This window comes from Lampetra fluviatilis, chromosome 30, assembly GCF_964198595.1.
Source record: "Lampetra fluviatilis chromosome 30, kcLamFluv1.1, whole genome shotgun sequence".
In the NCBI taxonomy this organism is placed as follows: domain Eukaryota; kingdom Metazoa; phylum Chordata; class Hyperoartia; order Petromyzontiformes; family Petromyzontidae; genus Lampetra; species Lampetra fluviatilis.
The window spans coordinates 6401371-6426379 of record NC_136304.1 but is presented as its reverse complement, the minus strand read 5'-3'; the positions used below and the strand labels follow the sequence as shown (position 1 = coordinate 6426379).

Below are 25009 nucleotides of genomic sequence, written 5' to 3'. Positions count from 1 at the left end.
GGGTGTAGTGGGGGGGGGGGTGTAGGGGGGGGTGTAGGGGGGGGGTGTAGTGGGGGGGGTGTAGGGGGGGGTGTAGTGGGGGGGGGTGTAGGGGGGGGTGTAGTGGGGGGGGGGTGTAGTGGGGGGGGGTGTAGGGGGGGTGTAGGGGGGGTGTAGTGGGGGGGGTGTAGGGGGGGTGTAGTGGGGGGGGGTGTAGGGGGGGTAGTGAGGGGGGTGTAGTGGGGGGGGTGTAGGGGGGGGTGTAGTGGGGGGGGTGTAGGGGGGGGTGTAGTAGGGGGGGGTGTAGTGGGGGGTGTAGTGGGGGGGGGGTGTAGGGGGGGTGTAGGGGGGGTGTAGTGGGGGGGTGTAGGGGGGGGTGTAGTGGGGGGGGTGTAGGGGGGGGGTGTAGGGGGGGTGTAGTGGGGGGGGTGTAGGGGGGGTGTAGGGGGGGGTGTAGGGGGGGGGTGTAGGGGGGGGGGTGTAGGGGGGGGTGTAGTGGGGGGGGGTGTAGGGGGGGTGTAGTGGGGGGGGTGTAGGGGGGGGGTGTAGGGGGGGGTGTAGTGGGGGGGGTGTAGGGGGGGGTAGTGAGGGGGGTGTAGTGGGGGGGGTGTAGTGGGGGGGTAGTGAGTGGGGGGGTGTAGGGGGGGGGGGTGTAGTGGGGGGGGGGGTGTAGGGGGGTGGTGGGGTGTAGTAGGGGGGGGGGTAGTGAGTGGGGTGGCGGTTCCCTGCTTAGTCGCTCGCTCGCGCTGTCGATTTCACTTCCCCCCCAGGAGGCATCGCTTCGCCCACCGTCTCGCCTCTCTGCCCCTGGAGTCCCTCACCTCGCTGAGCTTGGTGGTGTTGTGTGGTGGTGGTGTGTGTGGTGGTGGTGGTGGGTGGTGGGTGGGGGGGTTTATTTCTTTGACTTGAGGTTTTTTAGTTTTCACGATTAGGGGGGGGGAGGTGTGTGAGGTCTGCGGGTTGTTGGAGACTTTAAACGGCAAGACGGAGAGGAGCCAACGCGTGTGCGTCCATCGCTCTCTTCCACATCACCCCTTCTCCTCGTCCTCCTCCTCCTCGTCGTCGTCTTCGTGGCTGGAAGTTGCGGGAAGCGATTGTCGCGTGCAACTGGGAGGCGATCAAGGTGAGGCGACTTTTCGTTTTGGTTTCGGCTGCGGTGGTGGTGGTTGTTGTTGTTAGTGGTGTGGTTGTTGTTGTTGTTAGTGTTGGTTGTTGTTGTTAGTGGTGGTGGTTGTTGTTAGTGGTGGTTGTTAGTGGTGGTGGTGGTTGTTGTTGTTAGTGGCGGTTGTTGTTGTTGATCATTGTTCGTTAGTGTCGGGGGGGGGGGAGCGGTGGCGCAGTGGTTAGCGCACTGCGCCCTCCAAACCCGGCCCACCCGAGTTCGATTCCCGTTCAGGACCAATAACAGTGGCGACTATTTGGTGCAACATGTCGAGGTGCCATGTGTCAACATCCCCACTCGGGAGACAAAGACGGCCGGGCTAACGGCGCTAGCCCCTACAGTCTGTTACAGGCTACACGTGGGATCTTTGCTAAAGTTCGTGGTGGTGATGGTGTTGTTGTGTTGTTGTTGTGGTGAATTGTTGTTGTGGTGTACTCTGTACAACTCCTCGTGCCGGTGTGGGGCCGTCGTCAGCCTTAATAGGCGCTCGCTAACACCACCAAACCTGCCCCTGCAGCTTCACATGAACCATGTTAGTGTGTGTGTACTGCAGCTGTACAGTATACAGTATACAGTACAGTATACAGTACAGTATATAGACTGTCCCGTACGGGTCGCACTGCGCTACGAACCCGGCGACCCGAGTTCGAGGTGCCGCTCACAGCCAACACCAGTGACGATTATCTGAACCGGTCCTGGGCCTCCCCTAGGTCGACTCCGCCTCAAATTAGTTACCTGGTTCGATGTGTCTACATCGGCACTGGGGAGACAAAGGCGGCCGGGCACGGTGCCTGCCCCATCGGCGCTTGGCTGTGTCTCTGTGGGCTCTACGCTAACAGCACTTGCCCCTACAGTCTGTAAAGACTGTACGGGGGATCTGTGTCTTTGTCTGTTAACAGCACTTGCCCCAACAGTCTGTAAAGGCTATATGGGGGATCTTTGTCTTTGTCTACGCTAACAGCACTTGCCCCAACAGTCTGTTAAGACTGTATGGGGGATATTTGTCTTTGTCTACGCTAACAGCACTTGCCCCAACAGTCTGTAAAGGCTATATGGGGGATCTTTGTCTTTGTCTACGCTAACAGCACTTGCCCCAACAGTCTGTTAAGACTGTATGGGGGATATTTGTCTTTGTCTACGCTAACAGCACTTGCCCCAACAGTCTGTAAAGGCTATATGGGGGATCTTTGTCTTTGTCTACGCTAACAGCACTTGCCCCAACAGTCTGTTAAGACTGTATGGGGGATATTTGTCTTTGTCTACGCTAACAGCACTTGCCCCAACAGTCTGTAAAGGCTATATGGGGGATCTTTGTCTTTGTCTACGCTAACAGCACTTGCCCCAACAGTCTGTTAAGACTGTATGGGGGATATTTGTCTTTGTCTACGCTAACAGCACTTGCCCCTACAGTATGTAAAGGCTATATGGGGGATCTTTGTCTTCGCCTGCAACGTCTAGATCCTATTGTGATGACACCGGACTCAAGTTGTACAATCGTATCCGCCGTGCACGACGAGAAGGCGAATTCACTCGATATTCACACACACACAAGGCTGGACTGGCCACGTAATTTTTATCACGGCCCGATTTGCAAAAGCCCCAACACGCTAAGCGGCCAGACACCACAAACACCACTAAGTTGTAAGAGGTAAGCGTTAACACTGTGTGTGTGTGAATTTTTATTTGGCGAGGTTATTATAAGATCGATGATGATGATCATGGGAGAGGGGATTCCAAAGTGGAGCGGTGCGAGCGAAGAAGCAGTGAGAGAAGTGAGGTGACTTGTGGTGTGGTGAGTGGGTGAGTGGTCGACTGAGTGAGTGGTTGACTGAGTGGGTGAGTGGTTGACTGAGTGGGTGAGTGGTTGACTGAGTGGTCGACTGAGTGAGTGGTTGACTGAGTAGTCGACTGAGTGAGTGGTTGACTGAGTAGTCGACTGAGTGAGTGGTTGACTGAGTGGTCGACTGAGTGGGTGAGTGGTTGACTGAGTGGTCGACTGAGTGGGTGAGTGGTTGACTGAGTGGTCGACTGAGTGGGTGAGTGGTTGACTGAGTGGTCGACTGAGTGGGTGAGTGGTTGACTGAGTGGTCGACTGAGTGAGTGGTTGACTGAGTGGTCGACTGAGTGGGTGAGTGGTCGACTGAGTGAGTGGTTGACTGAGTGGGTGAGTGGTTGACTGAGTGGGTGAGTGGTTGACTGAGTGAGTGGTTGACTGAGTGGGTGAGTGGTTGACTGAGTGAGTGGTTGACTGAGTGGTCGACTGAGTGGGTGAGTGGTCGACTGAGTGGGTGAGTGGTCGACTGGTCGACTGAGTGGTCGACTGCGAGGCCGTAGCCATGGAGTCAACATTGGGGGGGACCAAATCTTCCAGGGTGTCTGTGGGTCCCCAACCCAGAAAAATATCTAAATTTGAAAACTCATTTCCTGCCTGAAATATAAAAAAATGCACTAATACATGGGATGATTTTTTTTACAATAATGTCTAATAGTGTATTGTATTCCATTGCTCTGTTTTTACATTTTTTTACCATTTCTTGTTTCATTGTATGTAATGGCAGAGATTCGGGATTAATAAGCGTGAGTGAACGTGTTGTTGTGACTTGCAGTGCCAGCGGGGTGGCTCTGTTCGTGGTTGTGCGCGGTGTGGATGAGACGAAAGAGCCCCCTGCCTGGCAAGGCAGGCGAGCACAGGTCCTTCTTACAGACGCACTTGATAATTAATCAAAGCGCCACAAACCAAAGGAGCCTTGAGATGTTTAAAGCTGTCAAACAGTGCCTATCGCCTGCTCTGACATGCAGATCAGAAAACATGGTCCCTGATGAAGTGGATCGATATGTAGGAGGCGCGTGAGTTGGCATCGGTCGCTTGCCTGTGCGTGCGCCCGTGCAGCCGTAGAAATGGCTTCAATTCGCGCAGTTTGTGGTGGTGGGGGGAGGGTGGTGGTGGGTGGGTGGAGATTGGTGGTGGGTGGGTGGGTGGAGGTTGGTGGTGGTGGGTGGGTGGGTGGGTGGAGGGTGGTGGTGGGTGGGTGGAGGGTGGTGGTGGTGGGTGGGTGGAGGGTGGTGGTGGTGGGTGGGTGGAGGGTGGTGGTGGTGGGTGGGTGGAGGGTGGTGGTGGTGGGTGGGTGGAGGGTGGTGGTGGTGGGTGGGTGGAGGGTGGTGGTGGTGGGTGGATGGAGGGTGGTGGTGGTGGGTGGGTGGTGGTGGTGGGTGGGTGGTGGTGGTGGGTGGGTGGTGGTGGTGGGTGGGTGGTGGTGGTGGGTGGGTGGTGGTGGTGGGTGGGTGGAGGGTGGTGGGTGGGTGGAGAGTGGTGGTGGTGGGTGGGTGGGTGGAGAGTGGTGGTGCGTGGGTGGGTGGAGAGTGGTGGTGGGTGGGTGGAGGGTGGTGGTGGGTGGGTGGAGAGTGGTGGTGGGTGGGTGGAGAGTGGTGGTGTTAGTGGAGGGTGGTGGTGGGTGGGTGGAGAGTGGTGGAGGGTGGGTGTAGAGTGGTGGTGGGTGGGTGGAGAGTGGTGGTGGGTGTGTGGAGAGTGGTGGTGTTAGTGGTGGTGGGTGGGTGGAGAGTGGTGGCGATAGTGAAGGTGGTGGTGGGTGGAGAGTGGTGGTGGGTGGAGAGTGGTGGTGGTGTTAGTGGAGGGTGGTGGTGGTGTTAGAGCAGTTAGACTGTTAGTGGAGGGTGGTGGTGGGTGGGTGGAGGGTGGTGTTGGCGATAGTGGAGGGTGGTGGTGGGTGGGTGGGTGGAGGGTGGTGGTAGGTGATAGCGTGGAGGGTGGTGGTAGGTGATGGCGTGGAGGGTGGTGGTAGGTGATAGCGTGGAGGGTGGTGGTAGGTGATAGCGTGGAGGGTGGTGGTAGGTGATAGCGTGGAGGGTGGTGGTAGGTGATAGCGTGGAGGGTGGTGGTAGGTGATAGCGTGGAGGGTGGTGGTAGGTGATAGCGTGGAGAGTGGTGGTAGGTGATAGCGTGGAGGTTGGTGGTGCTGTTGGTGCAAGGTGGCGGGCGGCCGGCCGGCCCGACGCCAACTATTTATCCTTATTTATGGTTTCTGAAACTCGTCAACAGCAAGCACCGGAGCGGCGCTTGATGATAACCTGCGTGCCAGGACCTGCCCTCGTGTATTGCACGCTCGTACGGACTGCACGCCTCGCACTCCGCCAATCACCGCACTCTCTCGCACGCCGCAGGGCATGCGTTGGGCAAGTCGGGATGATGATGGTGATGGGGGATGATGATGGGGGAAGCTGCACAGTTGTTGGGCGAGTGTGGGAGCTGTGGGTGGATTGAGTGGGGTGCGGTCGAACGAGCTGGTTGGTGCGTTTCGTTGAGCGAACGAGCGAGCGGGTTGTGTTGTCAGTGTGGGTGAGCGAGAGATGTTGGTGGTGAACGTGTGAATGGGTAAGTTAATAGGCGAGTGGGTGAGTGTAATGTGTGGATGGGTGCGCTCCGAACCCGGCGGCCCAAGTTCGATTCCCGATCACGGCCAACACCAGTGACGATTATCTTAACTGATCCTGGGCCTCCCCTAGGTCGACTCAGCCTCAAATGCATACCTGGTGCGGTGTATAGTAAACATCGCCACTAGGGAGACAAAGGCGGTCAGGCGTGGTGCTGGCCACCCACTCCCTCGTGTACCGTTCCGGCCTTCATAGGTGCTCACTAACAGCACTTGCATCAATCGTCTGTTAAGTCTATGCGGGGGATCTTTGTCTTTGTGAGTGCACTGTTCAAGTGGTTGAGGTGTCAGGTGAGCGAGTCAATGAGTGAGTGAATAAGAGAGTGGAGTGTCCACACGGACACAACCATAACAATCAGGCGGGGGGGGGGGCTCTGAACGGGTCGCCTCCGAACTCGGGCAGCGACTCTGATTTTGACTTTCCTGGGTGACCCTGGGCGATTAAAGGGGTCATCGCGCTCGGTGTGGTTATGTAAGGGGGTGGAACCAGACACCGACGGAGAGGGGGGGCCTCATGGGGACATTGGGGGCAGGCGGGCTGCGGGGGAGAGAGGTGGAGCGATTACCTACTCGCGCAACTGCCAGCAGAAGGGCCTCCTGAACTCGAGGGAGCTCTGAAGAGGCGTTCTCGAGCCGTGCTTTGCAGCCAGTGTGCCCTTGGGCGTGTATTTGCTGCGTTTTATCGGCCCGGCACTCTGATCATGGTTGTGAGCATCGCTCCTCCGAACCCCTCCGTCTCTGTTGGAGGACGACTGCCTCCCAACTGCTCGGTGGCTTTCTTCACGAATGCCGAAGTTGACGCCATTAGACAAACACACTGACAAACATCTGTTAGCGAGCAGCACCTATTAAGGCCGCACAAACGCAATGATCCCCCTATAGCCTTAACACACTTGGGGCAAGTGCTGTTTGCAAGCACCTAATGAAGGCCGGAACGGAACACGAGGTGGTGGGTAGCCAACTCCATGCCCGGCCGTCTCCCCGGTGGCGATATTTATACACCGCACCAGCTACTCAATTGAGGCTGAGTCGACCTAAGGGAGGCCCAGGACCGGTTTGGATAATCGTCACTGGCGTTAGCCGTGAGCGGGAATCGAACCAGGGTTATAGCGCAGCGCGCTAACCGCTACATTACCGCTCCCCGCAAACACACACATTGACACACGTGGGGTGTGCATACCTGTCAACCCCTTATCGGTGCTTACCTTACTACAGACTAATTCAGACTTCATTGGTCACCCCGTGCCCCTTAGAAATCTCAACGTTCATCACAAGGGAGAAACACAAACACATATTAATTTTTGCCCGTATCGAAACGGCTGTACGCCGTATGGACCCGAAAACTCTACTTCCCTGCACAAGAATCCGGCTAAACCGTATGGGTTGACAGGGGTGGGTGTGCGTGACTCAACCAAGAGGCCCGGAGTTGGCATGCGGGATGGGTGGAATTTGTTTCCAGCGTTCTCTGGGGAGCCGCGGCTGTGTGACGAGCGCCAGGAATGGTGGTGGTGGTGGTGGAGGCCTTGCGGGCTTGACCTCGAGTCCCACTAAAATTTTTTATTTTATTTCACCAGGTTCGTTAAAAGGAACATTAGAGCTCGTTTTCAGAAGCGACCTAAAGCCACCGCAAATGAGAGCTCAACGAAGTGGCTTGTCATCATCACCACCATCATCATCACGTGGCCATTCATAAGAAGCCAAATACTCTGAACGCGTGACGTTGATGCTAAATGTGGAGGAGAAAACCGGAAGACTCCGGAGACAAATCCACACGGCCACGGAGAGACCATGCGTACTCCAAATATACAGCAGCAGGCGTCAGGGTCGGGATTGAACCCACGACTTCCTGTATACCAGGCGAGGTAGTTAACATCTCCCCACCGAGTTGCTTCTGAGATGGCGGTGGTGGTCGTGTTTAGGCAAGCGAAGGGTTTGGGGGGGGGGCTCCCCCACTTTGTCCAACCCCCCCCCCGCCCACCCCTTCCTCTCACTCTCCCTCCCCCCCCGTTACGTTGTTTCACAGCTACGTCGTCGCTTTATTAACACCGCTACCCGATTTGCGTCGCCTCAACCCCACACACTCACGGCATCGCCCGTCGTTTCACGTTATCTGTCGCCTCTCGGCCTTCGCCCCACCACCGGAACCCTGTAAATCGGTCTGTGACGTCGTTTCGATATTCGTCATCGCACCTGTTGGGAACGCATCCCTGACGTAAACTGGGGTATTACTCTACCAGTGCAGTACCGTCGAGCGATGGGTATTCCTAGGCTGCCCCCGATATCTTGCCGAGCACATAGCGCCCGTGGCATTCAGCTGAACAAACACCCCCAGATATAGGACGGCCGAGCTCGGGCAATCGTCGCCGCCGTTTTCGGGGCTGCCCTTGCATCCTCGTTACAGAATCTGCAGCCGCGCTTTGGAGGTCCAATTTGCACGAATGACACCGTTGCATACAATATTATTTTAAAAAATGTTAAGCCATATTGCAAACTGTTTTTGCACATTGTATTAAGTAACTTGGGCTTAATTTGTCATGGGATTTTCCCCGGCTCGTTTTGGGAGACTGGCATATGAGGAACGTGACCCATTGCCACACCCATTGCGGGTGGAGGTATATTGGATGTAGTGTGCCAGATGCGATTAATAATAATACCCTCATAATGCTTCCCAGCTACAAATGTCACATCGTTGGGAATGTGTACGGTAATACAGTGTCTCGCAATGCCGGAAGTGGGGAGAACCACATGCAACTGCTTCGTCTTGAGTGCTGTCATAATTATTCCTACGCGACTGACAAAAGCCGAGACTTAACATCCCGGCAAAGACTTTGAGAGTTCCTAGGAACAGCAGCTGACTCCCCAACGAGAGAGGACGATCCTGCGGAGACCAGGACAGCTGGCAGCAACAGCCCTATCGCCGACTCGGACACACCGGGCTGGTATTCAGTCCCGGTGGTCACACATCCAAGCACTGTCCACCCTCGGGCCTGCTCAGCTTCTGAGATCTGACCCGGCGTGTATGGAATAACTCCTTTCATCCGCGGAAATCATGTATCCCTTTTTTAATCTGGGGGAAAATATTGTGGATAATTGCGAACAGGAAGATTTTGCAAATGATCTCCCCGTTATTTGCAAAAAATTGCGGATAATAGGAAGCCCTTCCACAGATAATCGTTGGTAATAGGAAGAATAGGGGTGCGGATAATAGGGGTTTTCACGGACCATACAGCTCCAGCGAATAGTAAGAGTCACGAGTCTATGGGTCTCTGTGTACGACTCTATGGGTCTCTGTGTACGACTCTATGGGTCTCTGTGTGCACGAGTCTATGGGTCTCTGTGTGTGTGACTCTATGGGTCTCTGTGTGTGTGACTCTATGGGTCTCTGTGTGTGTGACTCTATGGGTCTCTGTGTGTACGACTCTATGGGTCTCTGTGTACGACTCTGGGTCTCTGTGTGTACGACTCTATGGGTCTCTGTGTGTGTGACTCTATGGGTCTTTGTGTGTACGACTCTGGGTCTCTGTGTGTACGACTCTATGGGTCTCTGTGTGTGTGACTCTATGGGTCTTTGTGTGTACGAGCCTATGGGTCTCTGTGTGTACGAGCCTATGGGTCTCTGTGTGTGACTCTATGGGTCTCTGTGTGTACGACTCTATGGGTCTCTGTGTGTGACTCTATGGGTCTCTGTGTGCACGACTCTATGGGTCTCTGTGTGCACGACTCTATGGGTCTCTGTGTGCACGAGTCTATGGGTCTCTGTGTGCACGAGTCTATGGGTCTCTGTGTGCACGAGTCTATGGGTCTCTGTGTGCACGAGTCTACGGGTCTCTGTGTGCACGAGTCTATGGGTCTCTGTGTGCACGAGTCTACGGGTCTCTGTGTGTGACTCTATGGGTCTCTGTGTGTGACTCTATGGGTCTCTGTGTGCACGACTCTACGGGCCTCTGTGTGTGACTCTATAGGTCTCTGTGCACGACTCTATGGGTCTCTGTGTGTGTGACTCTATGGGTCTCTGTGTGCACGAGTCTACGGGTCTCTGTGCGTGTCGGTCCCCAGCTCCTTATCCGCTGTGGAGTGGGGCGCTTATCTTGTGGCTTGCCCTCCGTGGCCGCGAGCCCCGTCCATCCTCCCGGCGTGCGTGCGGACGAAGGGAGGAGAGGGGGGAGGCTGCTACCATCGTCCTGTTTACCGGCCACTGGCTGCGCCGTTTATAGCGACTCGCTTCTGGCAGGCGACGGGGGGCCAAGGGAGTCAGCTGCTGCTCCTCAAAAACACCCCACGCACGCACAGCGCACTGCACACACACACAGACACGTGTGTGCTGTCCGTACACATGAGCACACACACACACAGACACGTGTGTGCTGTCCGTACACGTGAGCACACACACACAGACACGTGTGTGCTGTCCGTACACATGAGCACACACACACACACAGACACGTGTGTGCTGTCCGTACACATGAGCACACACGCACACACAGACACACACGTGTGTGCTGTCCGTACACATGAGCACACACACACACACAGACACACACGTGTGTGCTGTCCGTACACGAGAGCACACACACACACACGTGTGTGCTGTCCATACACATGAGCACACACACAGACACACACGTGTGTGCTCATGTGTACAGACAGCACTTACAGACAGCATATGCCATGCGCAAGTACATGTACTGTACTTAAAAAAAACAGCACCTGCTGCTTACAGACACAGGCAGCCACACAAAGATGCTCCCTGCCCTGCCATGGCCTTCACGGACTGCTGTTTCTATGCTACTGCATGCTGGACTTCTTTCGCACCATACGTAGCCAGCCGTGCTTTTAGGAGATGCGGGGCGGGGGGAAGGACAACAACATAAACACCAATAAGCAGTTTTGTCTTTAGTTGGGGCAAGTGCAGTTAGCGAGCCCCGATGAAGGCCGAAACGGCACACGAGGGGGCGGGGGGAGAGGGGCAGCACCATGCCCGACCGCCTTTGTCTCCCTGGTGGCTTGTACACACAAATGTGCACACGCACACATGTGTTGTGTGTATGAAGACAACCAAATGATTTGAACCAAAACAAATGGGGGCTGCAGCAGCAGCTACTCGGATCGTCTGAAAATTGCAAGCAGGCCGCCTGGACGGCGTTTGCGTTTGCAAGGGCTTGGAGATATTTGATTTGGAGCGAGGCCAAGGGCAGTGGTGGTGGTGTGCGACTGTGGGCGTGTGCAAGGTGTGGCAATCTCGACTGGAGCGAGCGGCCTGGTGTATCCGCGGCCGCACCTTGCTTGCGCCACATGGTGTCACGGTGGCGAGATGTTAACTACCTCACCTGGTACACAGCGGGGGGGGGGGGGTCGTGGGTTCGATCCCAAACCTGATGCCTGTCGTATAATTTGAACTTTGCACGTCTCTTTCTCTCTCCGTGGTCGTGTGGATTTTTCTCAGAGGACTTCGGTTTTCCCCCCGTCCACGTTTAGAAACGTGCGTCACGGTATTTGGCTGTCGTAGATTTCCACGTGATGAGCCACTTCGTTGAGCTAGGATTTGTGATAGCCACGGCGCTTCTGAACAAGAGCTACATAGCTCAGTGGGCCTGACCTGGTAACAAAAAAAGTTAGTTACAGACTATGCAGCAGCAGCAAGTGGAACTTTGCACACCCTGTGCACGATCTTTCAAATAGGGCGCATACAAAAGACAAATGCCCCCCCCCCCCACGTGCGTACCCTACACTGCGTAGAATGTTTGGGAACAAAGTGTACTCTGAGTGCCCTGCCCGTGGAGGGCTTTGTGCGCACCAAGCCCCAATGAGGATGCCAGCGCCACCGCTGGAGAGTTCCACCTTCACCCTTTTTACCCGTGGTGGCAGCAACAGCAGCAGCAGTTAGCAGTCGCAATGATGATAATAATAACACCTTGTTGTTGAGGATCGCTTCGGAGCTCTTAGAAAACGCGTTCGCGGAAGGGGCTCCCCAGCCCCTGGAGTAGGAGGAGAGACCTTGGCAGGAATGCGAGTTATGAAACTCTGCGCTCCCTCTCCCACTCGCATCTGTGTTCGAGAGAGGCGGCTCTTGTGATTTTATTCTTTGTTTTGCTGCTGTGGCCCCGCCGCCCGAAGGTCGCGGTTCGAGCCCCACGGCCGCCCTAGTTAATGCTGCGGGTGCATTTTGCTGCACACACTCGCTACACGCCGTCTGGGAATGTGTTGTGAAATGACCGAATGGCTTTACACATTTTCGACTCAATGCACCATCGTCGTTACCGCAGCGTGGAGCCCTAGTACGTCCGATGCCGCCTCGGTATTTTACGATCAGCAGTGAAACGTTGTACTCTAATTGTAAATGTTGTGGCTTTACTCTTCCAACACCCCGGTGTGTTTAAGTAGCAACTACTTGGCACGCTGTGTTTGCGTGACGAACCTTAGTAAGTGGCTGTGTCGAGTGGTGGCGAGTTTAACGACACATATTTTATGATGTTTTCTGAGCGGTTGACCCATTGTCAAAAAATGTTGGACGAATTACTTCTGAATCTCAGTCCCCGTTTGGTTGATGCGCTATATTCCCCAGCAGCAGGCCACTTGTTCCATGTCGACAACAATGATTACCCACTGCTTTGAAGTGTCTGAAATGCGTGCTTCGAAGGGTGGAACAGATCGGCCACAAAGAGGGAGCCTCTGAGTTATTTTAGGAATTATATTTTCGGTGTAATTGGATTTGGTCAAATAATGGCGATGCTGGCCCCGTGACTATATCAGCTGGAATGAGACAGATCTCATCAGATCTAGGAAACTAAGCGGGGTGAACCTATGTCATAAAGAGAGGGGTCCTTGTCTGTAACATCGCCAGTTCACCAGCATTGATCCCAGTAACCATGACCCTGCTGATGAGGCACTGTGCATCGAAACCAGTCCAACGTTTTGCTTGTCTTGAATCAACAGTGCCGACATGATGCACGTGCAGCAGGAAGGCCGTGTGGCTGATGGGTTTCGTAAGAATACTTTCACTTCTGTGACTGTGGAGAGACGGATTACAGTAAGTCCTTGTTTAGTACGGTAGATGCGTGTCCTGAAAAGTGCCCCGTTAAACGGAAAACGCGTTAAGCGGAAACATTTTCCCCATACATAAATGTAACGATACATTTTGGTGATGTAGTACGTACACACAGTGAGATTGCAGGAGTAATAACTGAGGCTGTGCCACCCTGTTACTGTATCATTTTGTGTACTGTATTTTACCGCCTCAGCCGCGCAGCTGGAGAAAGTAGTTCGTCGTTGACCGCTTAGAAGTCGCGTTATAACGAGGTGCGCGTTCCGCGTTATAACGAGGTGCGCGTTCCGTGTTATAACGAGGTGCGCGAAAAGTGTTCCCTCGGGGAGGAACCGCGTTCTAGCGAAAACGCATTCCGGTGTGAACACCGGAGCGTCAAGTGAGGACTTGCCTCGTCTGTGAACGAAACATTACAGTCTGCCTATATAGTTGGAGCAGGGTTGAGAGCGGTGGTGGAAGGCACTTCGCTGAATGTGGCAGTGACCCTTCGCGTGCACGAGCAGGGGTCGTCACAGGCTGCTGCGGCGCCTGCGTGCTGCACGGCAGAGGGAAACGTTCGTCCTGAACGGTGGAGCGTCACGCTTGTTATTTTACGTTTTTATTCAGCCGGGGAAGGGGCGGGGGGGAAGGAGACGTTAGCGGAGGGGAGTCTGGAGGCTAAATGGTGACAGCTGGCGCGGGGCTCAAACGGAGTTTTTTTTGTTGCGTTAATATCGAGTCTCATTCTCCGTTGGCCCCACAGCGGGAGAAACAACAGGTGCCGTCGCACTGACGCTCACCCACAAGGGTGAAGCTCGTTTGAGGTGTTGTTTTGGGCCGATAGCTGTTGCGTTACGGAGGGATGGCGGCGCAGAGCGGAGAGTGTGAACCGGTCCTGGGCCTTCCCTCTAGGTCGACTCGGCCTCAAATGAGTACCTGGTGCGGTGTGTAAACATCGCCACGTGGTCTTCATAGGTGCTCGAGGACAGCACTTGCCCCACAGCCTGTTAAGACTTTACGGGGGATCTTTGTCTTGGGGGTGGGTATGATTGGTTAATTCGGGCTGTTGTGCTACCCAGCATTCCGTGCTCTGTTTTTGTACCCGCTGTTAAGTTTAATAATAGAAAGGGGACAAGATTTATGGGCCACGTGTACTCATGACGGGTAGCTCTTGAAGAGCAAAGTGCAATTCATTTTCCCGCGTCAAAAAAATGAAACTCACTCGTCAACAACACTGTGGCCCTAATAAAGTTTATATATGCTGTATATAATCGGTGACGTTTTGGGCAAATGTACCTTCTACGTCTGGAGATTGTCAAGCCCAGAAACGAATTGTACCGATCTACATTCTGTATAAATCAGATATAATTTAAGTTTTAGTCTGTTGGCCTATTTACAGTATTGAATTCCTCTTTAGGGGGGTTATGTAAGCCGGCTGCAATGTGTCAAGCATGCAAACTCCGTGGAGAGATTTCGTCCTTCCGGGGCACATCAGCAGTGCCAGGTGTGATACATGCTGCTGGCTTCTGTCACCACGGGGATCGAGTTGTGTATGTGCACGTGTGGACGCGTGGGATTGTCACGAGTTCAACATACATACATACGTGCGTGGAATCATATATGATGTATGTGTGTGTGCGGCTGTGTGTAGGTGCGTATGTGATGATTATATAACGTTAACTCAGCATTAAATGAGCACCTGCTGTGGTGTGTAAACATCAGCACTGGGGAGACAAAGGCGGCCGGGCATGGTGCTGGACACCCACCCCATCATGTGCCGTGCTGGCCTCCATAGGTGCTACTCGCTCACAGCACTTGCCATCAACAGCCTGTTAAAGGCCATAGGGGGGAATCATGTTTGTCTTTGAATCGTCTTGGGTCTGGGACTGTTTTTGCTCTTGTTTTGCTGCCGTGTTCAAGCTTGTGAATTGGTGTACTTATGCCATTTTGACTTATATACTTTAATTATATTTTACGTATTTATTTGTATTGATTTGTATTGATTTGTATTTATTTGTATTGATTTGCTTACCTTTCCTATACTTTGCACTCATTTCGTCTTCTTGTATTGTTTGTTGTTGTAACGTTATGACCCCCCCCCCCCCTACTGGCCATCTGTGAAAAAGAATAATAATAATAAATAAAGATTCTGATTGTGATTCTCTGTGTATAGGAGTGTGGACGTGTGTGCAGTGTCTCACGTGCGTGTGCTGCGTGTGCTGCGTGTGCTGCGTGCGCCGCGTGTGGATGCTCAGCGCCACGATGATGGGGCGGATGCGGCACAGCCTGCGGCGCAAGAAGGACGGTGACGGCGCGGAGACGCCACGCCGCCCGGCGCAGTGGGAGATCGACGAGAACAACGTGCGCACCGAGGGCTGCCACTTCTTCGTCAAGGTGAGCGGCGCGGCAGAGTGGCGATCGAGCGGTAGAGAAACGGCGATCGCGCGGTAGAGCGCCGATGATGATTCGACGCGCTGTTCAGTTTCGCGATACGGCGGTTCGTCCCGATGCCGGTTGCGGGCGTACGTTTTCAAAAAGTTACCGGAGAGAAAGCAGAGTGATTGAGAGCTCCCCCCCCCCCCCCCCCCGCTGTGTTTTCCTTGTGCAGTACCTGGGCTGCGTGGAGGTGCAGCAGTCCAGGGGAATCCACGTGTGCGAGGAGGCCGTCAAGAAGCTCAAGTCTGTACGTACAGTCGCCTGCGTGGCCATTGGGTCCTTTAAGCATCGGAAAAAAAGTTTTGCTGTCTGACTGGTGTGCAAGTGCGCAGGTCGTGAGCTCACCTCACACGTCTGCGTCACCCATGTTTGATGACCGCTGTGAGTGAAGCAGATGGCGCGTAGAAGTATTGTTAATATTGACACTCACACCGCAGTAATAACCAGGGCGGCCTCATGGATACGAACCGCGAACCTCTGCAACAATCCGCAGGGCGATGCCAGACCATGTCACCGCGCAATTAAGCAGTCGAACAAAACAATGGAATACTAATAACAAATGTAAATAAACTGGGAGCAACGATACAAAATGACACAAAAGATGAACAAACCGCAGCTGTCAAACCACCCGCCCTGCGCCTCTCCCCCTCCCCACCGCAGTCCAGCAAGAAGGTGCGCGCCGTTCTCTTCGTGTGCCCGGAGCAGCTGCGCCTCGTGGATGAAGACACCAAGGTGAGGAGGAGCCCTGGCAGCTAGGTCCACGCGGGCCACGCCCCCCTGCACGCGGGGCACGCCCCCCTGCACGCGGGACACGCCCCCCTGCACGCGGGACACGCCCCCCCTGCACGCTGGACACGCCCTCCTGCACGCGGGACACGCGCCCCTGCACACGGGACACGCCCCCCCTGCACGCTGGACACGCCCTCCTGCACGCGGGACACGCCCCCCTGCACGCGGGACACGCCCCCCTGCACAAGGGACACGCCCCCCTGCACGTGGGACACGCCCCCCTGCGCGCGGGACACGCCCCCCTGCACGCGGGACACGCCCCCCTGCACACGGGACACGCCCCCTTGCACGTGGGACACGCCCCCTGCACGTGGGACACGCCCCCCTGCACGCGCGTGCGCCTGCATACTGCTGCACGATGGGGGAGGGGGGAAGGTGCTGCGTCGTTACTCCGAATTTGCAAAAACTCCACGCAAATGCACTTGCGCAAATCTGGATCGTGCATGGCAATCGTCGTCGTTTGCCCCCTGACTGTAACAAATTTGGGCAAGGTCCTCCTGCCAAAAGAGCCATGAGACTCGGTGAGGCTTTCCTAGGTAAACAAGAAGGGGTGAGTGGTTGGCTCAGGTGGGGGTGGTGGGGGTCGGGGTAGGGAAACACGGCATGGAGGAGAGAGGGGAACGCAGCGGCACAGCCTGGAGTAAGACACACTTAAGCGGTTGTGCTTTCGCTAAATTGTCCCCACCTGAAGAAGGAGGCTTGTGTTGCGCCCGAAACGTCGTGATTTTATTTATTTTTATTTTTTACCTACGTGACTTTACCGAAAAAACCAAAGAGTACACATTTGTAGTAAAAAAAAAATATATCCCAGGTGATCCAGAGAGGCCATTTGATTGAAATAGACGATAATCCAATGTTTTTAAATAAAAAGTTATTTTAAATTATTGTTGTTCTTTCTCCCCGTCCTCCACAGGACCTGATCATGGACCAGACGATCGAGAAGGTGTCATTCTGCGCGCCGGACCCGCGGAACGAGCGCGCCTTCTCCTACATCTGCCGTGAATGCACGACGCTCCGGTGGTTGTGCCACAGCTTCCTCGCCCGGCGAGACTCGGTGCGACACCCACTCGCGCGAACAAAGTTCATCGTCGTCATCATCAGATTGCTCCTCATCGTTAGGATGATTGTGATGTCACCGTCATGGCTGTATAATTTTTTCAACATTCTAGAGGAATCCAGTGAGCTGTAAAGCACGCTGCACTATAAACCTGGCAACCCGAACTCGATTCCCGCTCACGGCCAACACCAGTGACGATTATCTGAATCGGTCCTGGACCTCCTCTAAGTCGACTCGGCCTGAAATGAGTAACTCGTGCAGTGTGTAAACTTCGCCACTAGGGAGACAAAGGCGGCCGGGCGTGGTGCTGGCCAACGCACCCCCTCGTGTGCCGTGCCGGCCTTCATAGGCGCTCGCTAACAGCACTTGGCCCCGCAGTCTGTTAAAGGCTAAACGGGCCGGGGGTCTTTGTCTGTGTGTGTGGCAGGGCGAGCGGCTGAGCCACGCCGTTGGCTGCGCCTTCGCCGAGTGCCTCGAGCGCAAGCGTCAGCGCGAGCTGGGCTGCTCCGTGACGGCCACGTTCGACGAGAGCCGCACCACGTTCTCGCGCGAGGGCTCCTTCCGCGTGCCCTCCGCCGGGGAGCTCGCGCGGCAAGGCGAAGGCGGCGCAGGCCAGGCCCGGCAGCTTCGTGAGCGACCGCCCTCATCTTCACTCTCTCTCTCTCTCTCTGTCTCCCCCCTCTCTCGATTGCTAAAACTAAAGGAACTATTTTTATTTCACCGGGTAAGGTCCACTGAGCTGCATAGCTCTTTTTCAAAGGCAACCTTGCCACAAATGTTAGCTCGGTGAAGTGGCTTATCATGTGGACATTTACAGCAATCAAACACTCTAAACGCACGTCGATTCCAAATGTATGGAGAACATGCAAACCCTAAGTATACAGGCGTCAGGGGTCAGGATCGAACCCACGGCCTCCTGCAAAGTAGGCGAAGGAGTAAACATCTCGCCACCACGGCGCCCATGCCGTTGCACGCGTTCCAGAGGGAGGCGAAAGTTGAGCGTGACAAACTAGAAAAACCGGTTATTCAGAGGCAGCAAATACCTTGAGGTTTGGCCAAGCGCCTGTTATTTATTATGGCCGCCCCGTGGCTCAAGAACCGGCCTAAGTCACCCTCCGGATTGTTATCATTTATTGCTGTCGCCCGAGGCTTGCGGTGTCAGACCAAGAGGCACCTTTAGGGTCGTTCGGGCTGAGCGTAGACACGTGGTGTTTATACCGGCACGGCCACGGGATTAAACCGCCTCCTTTGGATATAATCGGTACGGAATGTACGAAACCAACTCCGACACGGACACGAATCGACGCTTGTCCTGATCGCCGGGACTCAAACCGGTTTGAGATGGTCGTTTATTTCCCTTTCCTTTTGCCTCCGGCGCTCAATCTCTCTCTCCAGACCCCGCATCGCCTTCCTCGGCCGGCATCGCCAACGAGGCCGCCCTCGACTTCCTGCCGAGCGGCGGCACCAACGGCGCGGGCGGCGACGCGCCCCGCTCGGAGGACCCGGCGGCGCCGGTGCCCCCCTTCCCCGCCGACTTCTCGTGCCCGGTCAACGTCCCTCCCCCTGGCGCCGGCCGAACCCACGGGCGCAGCTTCTCGGCGGGGACGTTCGTCGGCATCGCGGAGGGGGCGGCGCGGGGGGGCAGCCCCGGCGGGGCGGGCTCTGGCGGGGGGTCGCCCGTGGCGTCGCTGCCCCCCAGGAGCAACTCGATGGGGGGACTCGGGCGCTCGGAGCTACCGCACGCCATCCCTCGCCGGCACGCGCCGCTGGAGGAGCTGGCGCGCCAGGGCTCGTTGCGCAGCTTCCCCAAGCTGCAGCAGAGCTCGCCGTTCAAGCGCCAGCTGTCGCTGCAGCACCAAATGGGGCAGTGCTCGCAGCTCAACCGAGGTGAGGGCGGGAGAGGAGCGGGCATGGAGTGTTTGCTCCGAGCGAGGACTGGGTTGTGAGTTGGCGTTGACAACTCTGTCCTGGTTTTTCCCAGAATCGTCTTGTTTTTCGAGGCGGCTCTCGTGGCCTTCGCGAGACATTTCAAGGTTTTGTTGTGGCTTCTCTTTTTCGTCATTTGCTGCCACTTGTAAATACACGCCATTAATTGGCTGAAAACGTATTCAAGTAAATAGCAATATGTTAGATTTCATTGAGGGACTTGCAGGAGAGGAGGACCATCGTGATTTTTTTAATAATTAAGTGACAGCAGCCCTTCAATTGGAGTGTTGAGCTCCACATCAAATACGCATTCAGGTGCCGCTAATCTTCTATTTACAACCCTCTGCCAGTGGTGGGGACGAGTCACTAAAGGTGTGTTTCTTGTTAGCAACTGGCCACAGATTAACATAACGGTGAAACGGCAAAGACACATTGCACGTGACGAGCCACCCCATTGCTCCTGGCGATGGGGACTATGGTGGAAAACTGGTCTGGAGAGAAATTCAATTGTTCTTGTGTATTGAATTCCTGCTGCTACTCCCACCACACCCGAACCCCCCCCCACCCCCCGGCGGCCCCCCACAATCACCCCCCCCCCCAAACCGTGCAGTTCCCGAAGTCGAGGTCATGGCTGCCGCACAGGAAACGGCGGGGGGCGACGCCCTGAGCTCCTTTTCCGGTTCGATGGCTTCGGCGCTCGCCGCATCCTCCTCATCTTCTCAGCCGCCGCCGATCTCTGACCCCTTCTTGGCCGCCCCCATGCCCCGGCCTCCGCAGCCCTCGGGTGAGAGCTCGCAGCGCGCCCTCCACTCGCTAGACACATGCCGCCACGCTCCGCAACGGAGTGGCCCTGATTGGCAGCCTCTTCGTCGCCGTGGGTGTTGCCGTAGTGGAATCCAATTTAGAGAGATTTCCCGGTTCTATCTCCCGGCGCGAAAGTTGAAACAATGGGGAAGGTTTCTTATATTCCCTACCCCACCACCACCACCTCTGAACACCCAGGAGGATAAATGGGAGACACCGCATTTAGTTTATCGGCAGGTCACCTGTGGTGGGGTAAAATGTGGGTATTACCATGATTCTTCCAAGACATCTGGCCGGAATGGAAGAGTAGGCCAAAAGTACCCTATAGAGGAGTTGTCTAGATCTCACTCTGTTGGAGCCGTGGCATAAGCGCTAAATTTGCACGGCTGCACCCACCACCATCGAATCACGAGGTTGGGGCGTGCTGGGGGAAGAGGGCAAACAGACGTGGCCAGCGTTAATATTCTCACCGGATATCTTCCGGCTCGCTGACGTTGAGGAGCAGGTGGCACGAGAAAATATTTCTTCACCGTGTGTTGCCAACCCGGCCAGATCCGGCCGAAACGAATCTCCCCGCGCGTCGCGTAACGTGTGTGACGCGTGGCGTGACGCCGCAGGCGGCGGAGCGATGGGCTGGTTCCTCGGCGAGGACGACCAGCAGAGCCCCGGCTACCAACCGGGACGGCGACGCACCCCGTCGGAGGCCGATCGCTGGTTGGACGAAGCCATCTGCGCATCGCGCCACAAGCAGCAGCAGCAGCAGGCCGCGTGGGGGCAGGCTGGCCCATCGCGCGTTGCCTACGACGAGCAGGGCTTCCCGAGGGCCTTCTCGGACCCCACGATGCCCTCCTACTTCAACGGGTCAGCAGGGCAGGACCACCAGAAGTTGCACTTCGAGCTTAACAGCAATGTCAACAATCAAACGTGGGGCGGCGGCGGGCACGCGTCAGCGCTGTTCTCGCTGGGATCGCCCGTGAACCCCGACCCGTTCATGCCGGTGATGGACTCCCCGGGCCAGGCCAGCACCACGGCAGGCCACATCGCCGGCCTGTCGCCAAAGAGCTTTGAGATTCAGATTTAGAGCAGTCACTGCCAGCACTACGGTTTTCATGTTTGTTTTTTTTGGGAAGATTATTTGTGGCTTTGTCTTTTTTTTAATCAAGTGACCACTACTGTTTATTTTCTTAATTGCTATATATTAATATATTGTCACACTTGTAAGGGCTTATTGCAGCCTGATAGTAGACTTTTCTTCGGAAGAAGAGTTTAAGAAGGATATGGCCAAAGAGTTAGCCATATAAATGTAAGTAAAATACCACGTATTTTCTGATGTTGTTTTGTTTCCTGATCGCTGTTTCATTTCACTCCTGTCGTGTGACCACGATACAAAGTCACATTTGTAACATAACACAATCACTGTCCTACATAAAGTGTTGAAGAAACGTTTTTTAGTATGTCGGGGATGCGTTCCTCGAATGTGCCACAACGAATATTGAAACGACGTAAATGAAAGCGATTTTCAGGGTACGGTGGTGGAGGTGTAGGCTGAGAGGCGACTGATAACGAGCAAGGACGGACGATGCTATCAACGACGTAAGTGTGTGGGGTCGACGCAACACAAGTCTGCCAGCGGTGTTAATAATAAAGTCACGGCCTATTGGTAAAACGATCTAAAAGGGGGAGACGTAAATCGGGGTATTACTGTAATTTTCACTTTGGGAATTTTACGTTCACCTCCGCCCACCCCTCCCCCTCTCCAAAGTGCCGTGACCACATTTTATTGCCACGTTTTATTTTGCAAAGCCTAAAACTTTGGTGCCATTTTAAAACGGGGTCCCGACCACGTTATGCAATGTTAAGCATCGGTGACGAATTGCCAGCAATTAGCCCGCCACCTTTGGCCTTGTTGTTGACGTTGGACACGTTTGTGCTCGGTGGTAAATCTAGAGTCGGGGGAGGTGGGGGGGGTCACCCTCCACCTCAGGTTTGGAAGCACAAGTTTTCCATGACGAATCAATGTGGCGTAAAGCATTAAATATACTTGTAATGCTACCAGCCACAGAGCCTGCACAAGGCAACTTAAGTGATGCTCTTAGTTTCCATTATGAATCAACATCAACTAATGTAACGTTGCACTTATGATATGTTTTATTCAATCGGCCATATAGCCTGCTGTCCCAATGTGCTAAACAGCATTTGTTCTCATTTGCTGTAGCGGATTTTTGTTAACTTAAAATGTATGTTTTCGTAGCCAACACTACGACCCGTATTTGTATTTGGGTTTCGTGCCAATTGTCGTTTTGCCGATTTCTGAGGTAGGCTGAGTGTCGTGGACACATTATGGGGATGGAGAAATGCTAAATCGGAGGTTACCGGGAGATCAAACTCGCGATATCTGATGCTGCCACGGTGGTGTATTGGTCACCACACTGGACTTCCAACCCAGTGGTCGCTGGTTGGATACGATCTTCCGACGTGGCAGTTGGCCTCAGGTTTCTTAATTCCCCTCAACCCACCGCCCCTGTCCACCCAGCAGTATAAATGGATACACTACAGTTAGTCGGATCACGCGTGGTGGGGTAGAGTGTGGGTACTCCCACGTGGTCTCGCACGTCTGGGCAGCGAAGAAGAGTCGGACAAATGACCCGCTAGAGCCTCGCGCTCTCTCTCGTGGAGGCCCTCCCGCCGACAGTGGCACGAGCGAGCCATCGCATGGCCTGCGCCTTTAGCTTCTATCATAACCCACCACTCCTGGTGCCTCCCCGTTTATCCCAGCTGCTGCTGCTGCCACGTCCGCTAATGCCGTCTTCGCTTTATGCGGACGACTGGAGCGAGGAGAGAGAGAGAGTTTAAACGATTGTGTGTGGCGTCGACAAATACGTGCTTTGTTTCAGATGCCGTGCGCCGATAAAGCCGTTGCGTGCCAACGTGCCGCTTCGAAACCGGAGCAGTATTGATCCGTGTCGTCTGCCTCTTGTGTACGGTAATTGCCCCTTCGCGCCTGTGCCATCCCAACAGAAATGCGTTTGTCTTGTATAAGTGTTCGTTTAAAAGATGCACTATTCGAAATGTCAATCTCCGGCAATGAGCGCTTGTGTGCCTTTATATCCAGATGCCTTGGTTGTGGCCTTGCATGTGAGAAGTTCTGCTAGAGTTTTAAAAATAGTATAGTTTTTCTCGACACGACATCGTAACCACACGGGATAATGGTGTGAGGTGGAAAATCGGAGTAAAGTCTGTGAATGCCATAAACACACAAGAGCCATTGAGAGCAACTGTATGTTCTATTATGGGCACATTTTAAATAAATTCTGCCTACACAGACAGATGCCTGTGTTGTTTGTGACATTGCGTGTGTGTTTTACTGTCGCTCATCTCATGCAGTTCACCCTTATCAACGTGTGTCTGTCCCGTAACCTCCTGTCAGCAAGCCTCTGACGCTTAACGTGGCCTCAAAGGGAACCTAGCCTGGCACAAGTACCGTGGTGGTGTTACCACCACTTGTTGGCGAATGGTGGCTATTGCATGCTTTGCGGTTCTGTGCTAATATAATCATCAGCCATGATCTATCCACTGCTGAAGGAAGACCTCAGCCCTCTTAATCTCTTATGGTCTTTTTATGCAACAATCAGTCTGGTGCCTTCATACTAAACTAAAAACTAAGCATTACTAAACTACTGTATTTTTATTTTAGCAGGTAAGGCCCACTGAGCTATTAGCTATTTTTCAGAAGCGGCCTGGCCACAAACAGCTCAACGAAGCGTCTCGTGAAAATTTATTGCAGCAGCCAACCACTCCAAACGCGTGTTTCTCAATGCGGAGGAAAAAACCGGGGGAGCTGGAGAAAAATCCGCGTGACCAGAGAATATGAAAACTTCAAATATACAGGCGGTCGAGGTTGAACCCACAACCTCCTGTATACCAGGCGAGGTCGTTAACATCTAGCCACCACGGCGCCCGAAACCAGCATGTCCTGGCCACACCTCGAAGACCTACAGCACCTGGCAAGCCCTAGTGGTGGTGGTTACCCGTTCAAATGCTAACCAATGCTCAAGCCTGCTTATTATGTGCATCACACAATGCTGTACTGGAAAGCAACAGCAAAAACGATTCCGTAATCAGTAAATGCTTGCAAGGCTATCTTAATTGTATTTGTTTAAACAACACATCGGTGATGTATAATACAGGTTTTTTTGGGTTAGATCACGTAAATATAAATGTGTCGTTAAACTCTCCACCATCAAGGTTTGTCACGTGCACAGAACATGCCATCTGTGATGTTTTTATGATGTTTTCAGGGCATTGTGTAGCGATCACGCCGAGGACCAGTGTTTCCCCAGCCAGTGACTTTGTCGTCAGATTATGGCGATTTTGTTGGCTTTATATCGTGACGAGATGTTCTAGAATTGACAAGATTTTCTTGAAGTGACGAGATTTTCACGAAGTGACGAGATTTTGTCGAAGTGACTAGCAACACGCATCTGGGTCCGAGGATGGGATTGCAGATTCTGGGGACTGTCCTTGGAATTTAGTGAGGACACTGCATCAATTGAACACACATGGGTGCACGTTGGGACTTATTTCGCACCGTACGTAACCAACCAATCGTGCTTATCGGAGGCGCGCGGGGTCAAGGGTCGCGAACGAAAATCGGTTCTAAAGAAACGCGTTGCTCCGCTTCAAAGTGGCACTTGCGGTTAAGTTGTCTGGGAGACATTTGAACCTTGTATGGCGGTACCTCGGGGTACCTATAGTACCCCCGGCTCTCGCATAATGTCCGTGATGCAGTCATTACACACTTTCATTTAATTCTGTTGTATCAAATCTTGTAACTAAATTTTTACCCACTTCCCAATGTGGTATCGACTGCAAACTTGGTATACTTATATCATACTGATGACAATACTATATTCTATCATAAAAAATATATATATTTTAAACATTATTTTTGAAATGTTATGTTTCGGCTTGGGTCTAATTGTCCACGGACGACTGCCGTTGACTGTAATTGCCCACGGTCCCTTACGTTATGGCAAGCTTCGGGGCCACTTCCTGGAGTCGTGGAGTTCTTCCATTGCTAGTACATTTTATAAAAGCGTGTTTTTGAAAAAGTGTTTTTTAATATTATTTTTAGTCTGTTGATGGTCGGCGATGTGGCTATCGACTCATCTCGACGAGCTGTGCACCACGCTGCACCACCACGGTGCCACGTGCGAGCGTTCAGGGTTTCAGCGCAATCCTCGCTGCATTTCGACATCGCGGAGTGTGGCACCGATTTTGGATTGATTTGTGCCCCAGTCACGGAGTGAAGTACACCCCTGGAAAAAATAGTGTCCCAGAAATAACATTTAATTGCCTCGGCCCATTTTGTATTATTTGATTAACCC

The 25009-nt window shown here is 54.0% G+C and overlaps 1 protein-coding gene across 1 annotated transcript; it reads left to right on the top strand.

The window, feature by feature from the left end:
- The first annotated feature begins 871 nt into the window (after nt 1-871).
- LOC144943181 (numb-like protein) lies at nt 872-22946 on the top strand. The gene is made up of 9 exons (XM_078870422.1): nt 872-1102; nt 14866-15004; nt 15219-15293; nt 15707-15778; nt 16749-16889; nt 17320-17521; nt 18288-18779; nt 19429-19602; nt 20240-22946. Exons 2-9 carry the CDS (start codon nt 14873-14875, stop codon nt 20701-20703), a joined length of 1752 nt encoding a protein of 583 aa, XP_078726548.1. The 5' UTR covers nt 872-1102; nt 14866-14872; the 3' UTR covers nt 20704-22946.
- The last annotated feature ends 2063 nt before the right edge of the window (nt 22947-25009 follow it).

What these genes read in the sequence shown, in the direction of transcription:
- LOC144943181 (XM_078870422.1), top strand. Translation starts at nt 14,873, where the DNA reads ATGATGGGGCGGATGCGGCACAGCCTGCGGCGCAAGAAGGACGGTGAC. An exon ending in AGGCCAGGCCCGGCAGCTTC is followed by an intron (nt 17,522 to 18,287) that starts GTGAGCGACCGC and finishes CTCTCTCTCCAG; the next exon opens with ACCCCGCATCGCCTTCCTCG. An exon ending in CCGGCCTCCGCAGCCCTCGG is followed by an intron (nt 19,603 to 20,239) that starts GTGAGAGCTCGC and finishes GTGACGCCGCAG; the next exon opens with GCGGCGGAGCGATGGGCTGG.